The 9,762-nt window shown below is 50.9% G+C and overlaps 1 protein-coding gene across 1 annotated transcript in view; it reads left to right on the top strand.

Annotated features, from left to right (window-relative positions):
• The window catches only part of LOC310709775 (papilin-like), a gene marked incomplete at its 5' end in the record, with an annotated part of 36,298 nt that extends 34,761 nt beyond the window's left edge, over nt 1-1,537 (top strand). Inside the window, one exon of the mRNA XM_083509817.1 lies at nt 1,275-1,537. Within this exon, the coding sequence (XP_083365943.1) occupies nt 1,275-1,285 (11 nt within the window). The 3' untranslated portion in view covers nt 1,286-1,537. The remainder of the gene's footprint in view (nt 1-1,274) is intronic.
• Between the last annotated feature and the right edge of the window lie 8,225 nt (nt 1,538-9,762).

Genomic DNA, 9,762 nt, shown 5'->3' on the forward strand with positions numbered 1-9,762 from the left:
CTCCAAGCTCTATTTCGGTGTTGTTGTTTTTAATAAATGGTTGGGGAGGATTGTTAGATATCCCATAGACTGTCCCCGGGACAGGTGAGGCTGCTGATCCCTTATTTTCAAATCTGAAAGATGACATTTATGCCACAAAAGCCCGTTCTGTGACAAGAACGCCACATCAACTGGAAGAGAATCACTTGCAGAGTGCAAGATCTCTGGTCTCTGGCCACTTCCGCCTGAGTCCACTAGAGGGCAGCAGTGTCACACATATACATATCTTGGTTACTGCAGGTTGAGCTGCCGTTCGGGTGCCTTCAGCATCCTCACGACAGGAAGGAATTCCACCGGTGCAGCTTTACCTGGCATGGGGATTTGGTGTGGGGAATGTTGCACCGATTCAATTGAACGCCAGCCCAAAACTCAGCCTGACAATGCAGCCTTAATGAAGGGGCAGGGGCCTCTTCCATCCACTGGACCTGCATGGGGCAACTGGGCCCCTGAAGGACCAGGTGCGCAGCCTGGGAGTCATTCTGTGATTTCCAGCACCACGAAAGTGAGTCCCTGCTCCGGGCTGCACTGGTTTAGCGCAGCACGTGGGCACTCACCAACTGGCGGCTTGGTTCGGGGGCGGCTCATGGGCCATTTAAACGACCCCCGTGGGCTGCTTGTGGCCCACGGGCTGCAGGTTGCCAACCCCTGCTCTGGGGGCTGAGGTCCCTTTGGTGCCGGGTGGCGCTGGCATGGGCTTCGCCACTGGGTGCCCCTGCTGCTTATTCCTAAAAACTGTTCCCACAATTCCTAATGTCCAATTTGGCCCTGGGCTAAAGACACCCACTCATTGTTATTTTTTACCACTTTATTTTGGGTAATAAACAATTCATTTCAAACAACAACAAATAAAACATGTACTTTTGAGATTGATGGTTCATCCCCTCTTTCTCCTAGATCTTGTTATTAGTAAAAATGTTCGGTGAGTGATTAGTTGTGGGCTGTTGTTTGTAAATGAAACATGTTTAATGCTATCAATTAGCTGGCTACCAGTCAGCTACCGGGCTTAATTCAAGGTGCTGGTTTTGCGGCACAAAGCCCTATGCCTCTTGGGATACAGCCCTCGCCTCCTCCTCGAATTTGTCCAATCCTCTTTGAAAGCTTTCCAGCTTGGTGGCCGTCACTGCCTCCCTGTGGCAGGGAGTTCCATAGTTTAACGCTGCCCTGCATTAAGGATGACTTTTTTCTTTCTCTCTGGAATCTTCCAATGTTTGGCTTCACTGGGTGTCCTTTTGCAGGTAACACTTAATCTCTGCACCGCATTTCTAAGAACTCGGATCGTTTCGTGTGGCAGCACCGACACTTTGGAACTCCCTGCCTCTTGATTATCAGGCCGGCATCTTCGTTGTATTCTTTTCAGCGCCTGCTGAAGACATTTAGACAAGCCCGCCCAGATGTTCAGAAAGTTTGCATGAGTTGTACTTTGCTGCTGGTCTATTCTTTTGTGGTTTAAACTTTTTGTATGTTCTTACCTGACAGTAAGAGCTGTTTGACAGTGGAATTTGCTGCCAAGGAGTGTGGTGGAGTCTCCTCCTTTGGAGGTCTTTAAGCAGAGGCTTGACAACCATATGTCAGGAGTGCTCTGATGGTGTTTCCTGCTTGGCAGGGGGTTGGACTCGATGGCCCTTGTGGTCTCTTCCAACTCTAGGATTCTAAATGATACATTATTACCGATGATTTTATTATTTTACTTTTTTTGTTTGAGGTTTTTTCCTACAATCAAGTGGTATATAAATTTCATTAAATAAATAAACCAATACCGTCTACAAGCTCCAATGTCCACCTGCACTGATCAGGCACATTTTCACGGTTCTCTCTTGGTTTGCATAATTTGTTTGTGTTTTCTTGGACATAAGATGTAATAATAATTATTATTTATGCCCTGCCCATCTGGCGGGGTTTCCCCAGAAGGGGCATAGCAACCAAAGAACCATTATTATTATTATTATTATTATTATTATTATTATTATTATTATTACTATTATCATAATTTTTAGTCACACAAACAAACATTATTCAGCCATCCCTCTGGCTCCTCAGATTTCCACAGTCCTTGCCCACGCACTTCTAAACATACATTTTCCTTCATGAGGACTGGAAGCCTGCTCTGCTCTTAAAGCTGAGCTTCTCCAGAATCTGTTCTCTCTCTTCCCAGAGTCACCTCCTGCCTCTTGTCAGCCCTTCTGCCAAACCAGAGTGGGCACACGCAGCCCTGCCCCGACTGCCCCCTCCCCTCCATACCACCCGAGGGCTCTTGGCCCTGCCCGGTTGCCGCTCTCCGCCCCTCCGACCAGGCAGGCAGGCAGGCAGCCGAAAATGGGCTTTTTATTACAGCCATACATCAAAGTGGCTGCCTGATGCGGGCAGACGGTGGCGATTTTTCTTCATGGTTTACAGACAAATGAGGGGAAGGAAAATGGATGCGAACTTTGCTCCATCGTGAGGTCAGCAAGCATGTGAAGAGAGGCCTCGTTATGGATTATCAGAGCATTAACGAGGCAAGGCTGGGGAGCCAGGGATGCAGCGGGGGGGGGGAGTTAAGCAGCACCCAGAAGAGGAGGTGGGCTTTGCGCGGGTGGGTTTCATTAGCCCCTGCTGGAAACACAGAGCTGCAGAGGGGGGAGGGATCTCCAAAGGCCATCTAGCCCAATCACAGCTGCAGAATCCCTGGCCACCCAACCTCTGAAGGACAGACAACCGCCTGGTGTGCTCTGGTCTAGGGGGTCACGAAGAAGAGAAGAAGAAGAAGAGTTTGGATTTGATATCCCACCTTTCACTCCCTTTAAGGAGTCTCAAAGCGCCTCACATTCTCCTTTCCCTTCCTCCCCCACAACAAACACTCTGTGAGGTGAGTGGGGCTGAGAGACTTCAGAGAAGTGTGACTGGCCCAAGGTCACCCAGCAGCTGCATGTGGAGGAGCGGGGAAGCGAACCCAGTTCACCAGATTACGAGTCCACCGCTCATAACCACTACACCACACCGGCTCTCTTCCATGGGACAATGGGCGCAGCCAGGATTTATGTTGGGATCGGGGGCAGGAAGGACACCCCCCTGTCGTCATCCTCTGTCTGGCTCTGCCCAGCTAGCAGCTTTGGATCGAAACGTTTCAACAACAGTTGTTTAAATCACTTTCCTTTGACCCCCAAGTGCTCAGAAAATTACCTGTCCTTTCAATTTCAATATTCTGATTATTTCTACTTTTAGTTGTTGTTGTTCTGTCAATTAGTCGTGTCCACCTCTTCATGACCCCCTGGACCAGAGCACGCCAGGCCCTCCTGTCTTCCACTGCCTCCCGCAGTTTGGTCAAATTCATGCTGGTAGCTTCGAGAACACTGTCCCACCATCTTGTCCTCTGTCGTCCCCTTCTCCTTGTGCCCTCCATCTTTTTCCAACATCAGGGTCTTTTCCAAGGAGTCTTCTATTCTCATGAGGTGGCCAAAGTCTTGGAGCCTCAGCTTCAGGATCTATCCTTCCAGTGAGCACTCAGGGCTGATTTCCTTCAGAATGGAGAGCTTTGATCTTCTTGCAGTCCATGGGACTCTCAAGAGTCTCCTCCAGCACCAGAATTCAAAAGCATCAATTCTTAGGCGATCAGCCTTCTTTATGGTCCAGCTCTCACTTCCATACATCACTACTGGGAAATTATTTACTTGATTTGAGGTTTATGGGCAGACCTGGGGGTTGACTTCGGGGGAACCTGGGGCGCTGCTTTGTGCCGAGTCTGACCCCTGAGCCCACCAGCCCCAGGACTCCTCCTCTGACTGGCAGGCTCTCCACAAGAGGGTCCCTTCCAGCACCCGGGACCCCCGCTTCCACGTCGAGCCCTCCCACGCCTGGGGCCTGAATTGCAGCCGGCAGGCAGGGCACTAAGCGTGGGTGCAAGGTGGACCTTCTGGGTCCTCCCCAAAGCTTATGGGCCTGTCGGAGGGGTTGAGAAGACCACCCCTGCCGCCCGCTGGCGGGTGATCCGGCTAATTAATTCCCAGAGACGCCTGATGAGCCCGCCGTAAAACCCATTTGGCCGGCTGATCCCCCTGCGCTGGCTGCCGGTGGCTTTGTGCTGGAGTTATCAGGGTCCGCCCCCCCCCCCCGCGGAACAATTAAATTTGCCTCCCGTTACCCCGCGAACTCCTGGCCAAGGCGATAAGGCTTAATACCTCCCAATAGCGACTATCGGCATTCGCATAAGGCCCCATAAATATTAATAGCATTCTAATTAGCCCCTTTCAAATGCATCACCCAAATGAAGCGTCTCGGCAGACATCATTCAGCGGCTGTCATTTGCATCCTCTCTGGCGCCACGGGAGGGGGGGGAATGTGCTTCTCCCGCAACCCCAGCCCTCCCCCCCCCCCCGGCGCTCCCCTTTGCTCGCATCCTTCCTGGTCCGCAGCAACCCAGTTGAGAGCATCTGCTTCTGCCAAAAAAGCTGATCAAATATTTAATTATTTTTTTGAAATTAATTGTATTGCACTTCCCAGCCTCCAAGGAGCTCAAGGCAGCGCACATGGTTTTCTCCCTTCCTCGTTTAATCCCCACAACAGTCTTGTGAGGTGGGCCAGGCTGAGAGGAAAGCGACTGCCCCAAGGTGACCCAGTGAGCTTCATGGCCGAGTGGGGATTTGAACTCAGGTCTCTAGTTCGACAATGTGACCGCCAGGCACTGCGGTACAGCCCCTCTGGAAAGCCCATCGGCTAAGTGGAAGAAGCTGGCCAGAATGGATCCATAGTTCTGGCACGATTAGGCCCTCTGCTCTTTTCCTGGGCAATCTGTGTGTTTTCATTAAGAAAGATATACAGTGGTACCTCGGGTTACATGCGCTTCAGGTTACATACGCTTCAGGTTACAGACTCCGCTAACCCAGAAATAGTACCTTGTTAAAAACTTTGCTTCAAGGTGAGAACAGAAATCGCGCTGTGACTTCGCAGCAGCAGCAGGAGGCCCCATTAGCTAAAGTGGTGCTTCAGGTTAAGAACAGTTTCAGGTTAAGAACGGACCTCCGGAACGAATTAAGTTCTTAACCCGAGGTACCATTGTACTGCTATTTTTGTTTTGTGCCATATTCTGCGTACAGTTCCTCAGGCATGCGAATCAAAGTCCCGTCCCCCCCCCCCTTCATCCTTTGCCCGATGAGATGCTGACGCTGGTGCTGTGGCTGCTCTGACAAGGCCAAGCTGGGGACATCACCCCCACACCTGCCAGGGCAGGGCAGCCGTGAACTTGGCGCAAGCAGCCCCTTCTCCCACTGCCAGCCCTGCGGTCGATGTGGTGGAGACGGCCGGCGAGTGAGGAGAAGAGAGGTCAGGAGGCCTCATTATGGGCACAATCACTATCAATGCAAATCTTCAGGTGTATCTGGGAAGAAGGAGGCATTAATAGCATTCTCCCTGATTGGGGTCACAGAGCTCTTCCTTCTCCTGTTCCTCCTCTGCTTATCCACCGTGCAGCTGGCCTCTCTCTCTGAGGAGGAGGCAATCATCAGTTCCTTTTCTCTCTCCGGAACATTTTGGCAGGTACCTCATCGAGGGCTCCTTCAATCACTGGAAGAAGGGCTGCCAGCAGGTATGATCTGCCTCAGTTTCAGGGAGATAGAGAGATGGGGGGGGGGGGAGAGAGAGACAGAGAGCTGACCCCCAGCTGGGTGCTCTCTACACGCAGACAGATTTCAGGCTGATTCACACATGGTTTTCTTTATTTGTTTGTTTATGAAAACATATTTGTACACCAGTATTCATAAACATATACAGTATATTATATCAGGGTGGTTTGCAACAGCTGCAAAAGCAATAGAATAATAAAAAGCACATCGTCAAACTCAGAAACCAGCTAACTATTTTTGGAAGGGTGTCTTCTGAATTGCCTGTCTGGGCCTGAAGGAATAGAAGAGTTTTCAGCAGGCATTTGAAAGTGGGCACAGAAGACTCTGGCTGAATCTCTAGTGGCAGAGGGTTCCACAGGACTGGGATGATGCACTGGGAATGCAGGGAACGACCGGAGGTGCTCATGCAGATGATCCCAGTGACTGAGCTGGGACAGAAGGGTTCAGGCGCAGCCTTTCTCAACCTGTGGGTCCCCAGATGTTGTTGAACTACAACTCCCATCACCCCTAGCTAGCAAGGCCAGAGCTCAGGGATGATGGGAGTTGTAGTCCAACAACATCTGAGGACTCACAGGTTGAGAACCGCTGGTTCAGGGGTCCCTGAGGTACCGTGGCTCAGCAGTAAGTGGACAGCCAGCACAGCTGTTTCAACAAGGGCACCACATATTCTCCGCCAGATGCCCCCATCAGCAATGGGGCAGCCTCCTTCTGCGCCAGCTGGCACTGCTGAACTAGGCCCAAAGGCAACCCTTGAAGATGCAGACCTTGCCACTCAGAAACGGGCATGCAAACTCCTCCAGCTCACAAACCCCATTTCTTGTTTTGGGTGGCCAGAGCTGGCCCTGTCCCTTGATGGAGGAGAGGAGGAGGTGGTGGGGTTTTGCCTAGTGCTGCTTGCACATAAGGACAGATGTTTCCCCAGGGGGGTGCCTAGCACCTCAGGACTGCAGGGAAGAACCAGGTGAGGAGCAGGATGAGTGCCAGGCAGTGAGGAGATGTCAGCATGACTGGATGAGCAGAGAAGTGCAGGAGGCGCAGACTGCAATCAGCGCTGACCTCAATTAGCCCGTGGCAGGCAAAGACCAATTACAGTGTCAATCAAGGAGAAGACGGAGAAGAGCAAAGAAGGAAGCAGAACCTTCTTATTTTTGCTCCTCAGCTTCTGTGTGCACTGAGAGGCAGCCTGGCATTAAGCTCTGTGGCTTTCATATATTCTTAGCATTGTCGCACTGGAAAGGGAGCCAAGGGTCATCTAGTCCAACCCCCTGCAATTCAGGTATCCCAGCTAAAGCATCCATGACAGGTGGCCGTTCAGCCTCTGCTTAAAAGCTTCCAATGAAGGAGAGTCCACCACTCTGCCCAGAGAGACTTTTCCACGGTTGAACAGCTCTTACAATCAAAAAGTTCTTCCTGATGTTTAGTCCAAATCTCCTTTATTGTAACTTGAAGCCAAGGGCTCAGGTCCTCCCCTCCAGAGCAGGAGACAACAAGCTTGCTCCATCTTCCATGGGACAGCCCTTGAGATATTTGAAGGCGGCCATCCCATCACCTCTTTGCCACTGGTGCATCTCGCACCCGCTGGGCAAATGGAGCAGACAGCCCTGGCGAAAGCTTGTGGCTCTGGCTGGTGATGGAGGGAGAGGTCCTCTGCATCATGACGCCCTAGTAAATTCCAGCTCTCCAGATAAAGTTCAAGAGCTCACCTGGGCTGGTTGCCTGGCAACAGGAGATGGTGAAGGATATTGCTCCTCAGAAACATTAGCTGCTAACCCACTCAAAGTTGAGAGATAATGGAGGCGAAGACAAGCCATGGGGAGGCTGCCCCATTGGTACTCACAGCCACTGCCCTGCCTTCGGCAAGGAAGGAACAGCTCCAGCCCAAGAATTGCAGGGGGGTTGGGGCCTCACTTTCAGGCACAGCACCCCAACACTCATCACTTGCATTTGTCTCCCCAACTCCACCACCTAAGGGTGGGGGGTGGGATATCTGAGTCTCCCATTCCTGCAGAGGAGCCCCTGTTGTTGCTGCTGCTGCTGTTTCTCCTCCTCCTTTGGGGACATAGAATCAAAGAACTGCATTTTGGAAGGGACCCTGAGGGTCATCTAGTCCAAACCCCTGTGATGCAGCGATGACAGCTAAAGAATCCCTAAGAGATGGCTGCCCAACTTCTGCTTAAAAACTTCCAGTGAATGGGATTCCACCACCTTCCACTTTTGAATGGCTCTTGCCAACAGAAATTGCTTTTGAGGTTTAGTTGGAATCTCCTTTCTTGCCATTGCTTCAGGTCCTCCCCTCTGGACCAGCAGAAAACAAGCTGGGTCCATCTTCCAAGTGTCAGCCCTTGAAATATTTGAAGATGGCTATCGTGTCTCCTCTCAGTCTCCTCTTTTCCAGGCTAAACATTCCCAGATCCTCCAACTGTTTCTCACAAGGCTTAGTTTCCAGACTCTTTGATCATCTTGGTCGCCCACCTCTGCACACCTTCCAGCTTGTCAGTTGCCTTCTTTGTCAGCCTCCATCACTTCCCATTCCACATCCAGGTCTGACCAGTCCCTCCAAGACATTTCAGTGGGACTCATGACGGAAGGATCTGAGATCTCAAGGAATGACAGCTCCCGGACTGCTGACCCAAGAGATCCTTTTAGCTGGAAAAGCCAGGGCTTGAACCTGGACTGGGTATCTTGTATGTACAAGCAACATGCTCAGCTGTGCCTTGTTGAAAACCACATGAGCACACCATCACTTTGGAAGGCACATGCTCCAGCCCCCCTTGGTCAGGGAAATGTCCACCCAGAGACAATGACCATAGCTAGCATGCCAGAGTTTCACCCTCTGCAGTGCCCTGAGCGTAGCTTTCATCTGTGGCCTCTCCAGTGAAGGGATCTCAGAGTAGTAAAGCAGGGAAATGGCCATAGGCTGGGCAGAGTGGACCACCCTCTGAAATAACTCCTCGGACACAAGCCCTGCGTAGACAACCCTTTCCCCAAAATGGTGCTGAGCGATCCTCAGCCCCCTCGCTGGAAGATGGGGAGGTGAAAATAGACACTCTCCCTTCCCTGTCTCTAGGAGTATGGAAATAAGTCCCTTTTGCTTGAAGAGAAATTAATACGGTGTAAAATCGGGAGCAGATAATTTAAGAAAACTTAATTTTAAATCCCAGTGCAAATAAGCTTTTGATAAGGTCAAATGGAAGATTAAACATCTCAAACCAGCGAACCATTTGCTGATTGAAGCATCCTTTCCAACCATCGATTTCTCTGGAAGGTATGTGACCACTGTCCAGATGCCTCTGCCAGCTCCCCTTATCTCCACCCCTCACCTAGAGATGTCTGGGTGCTCTGTGGGGTGAGGGGCTTGAAGCATGACCCTTCTGAAAGGGAGCCCCATTCCACCACATCCCTGAGTTGTGAGGATCTTGGAAATTCTTCACAAGGCAGCTCCATCCAGTGAGTGGGGCAGCTGTGGGAGAAAATTCCCTTTGGGAGTTCAGTACGGAGACTCAGACCAAATTCCCAATTAGTCAGACTTCATTCAATAATGCATTACTGCCCCAAGAGCATTGCTATTAGCATGCCTGCCATAAAGGCAGAATGTGTCATCTTGGCTGTTTCATTATCTAGCCACCCCTCTTCTGACACCTTCTGACACCCCAGCACCTCACCATCTCATCATCCAGCCACAGTCCTTGAAAAGACCTCAAGGCCTTTCTTCTGAGCGTTAGAATTGGCGCCTGGTTTGCCAGGCCCTCCTGACCCACTCGCGACCACACTTGACAGACGACAGAACGTTCCCTAACCCCTGAAATGTATTGCAGGTAAAAAGTGTTGGTGCAAGGAGAGGGAGAGAAAAATCAAGGCATAATTCTTAGATGCCAAGATCCAGGTTTGGGGAAATAGTGGGGTAGGAGTGCTGAAAATAATGCCCATAGATTTCACATCTGGCAACCAATGCACCCCTTTGGTCTCAGGTAGTACATGGGGAGACGAGTCAAAAAAGCCTGGGACACAAATTTCCATGGCCCTCTAGTGGCTCTGGAAGTAAGGTATTTAGCGTTAACTCTAGAAGTGGCGGGTGGCGCTGTGGGTTAAACCAGAGAGCCTAGGACTTGTTGATCAGAAGGTCAGCAGT

Source organism: Podarcis liolepis (genome assembly GCF_965112155.1).
Source record: "Podarcis liolepis genome assembly, chromosome: 6".
NCBI classification, from domain to species: Eukaryota; Metazoa; Chordata; class Lepidosauria; order Squamata; family Lacertidae; genus Podarcis; species Podarcis liolepis.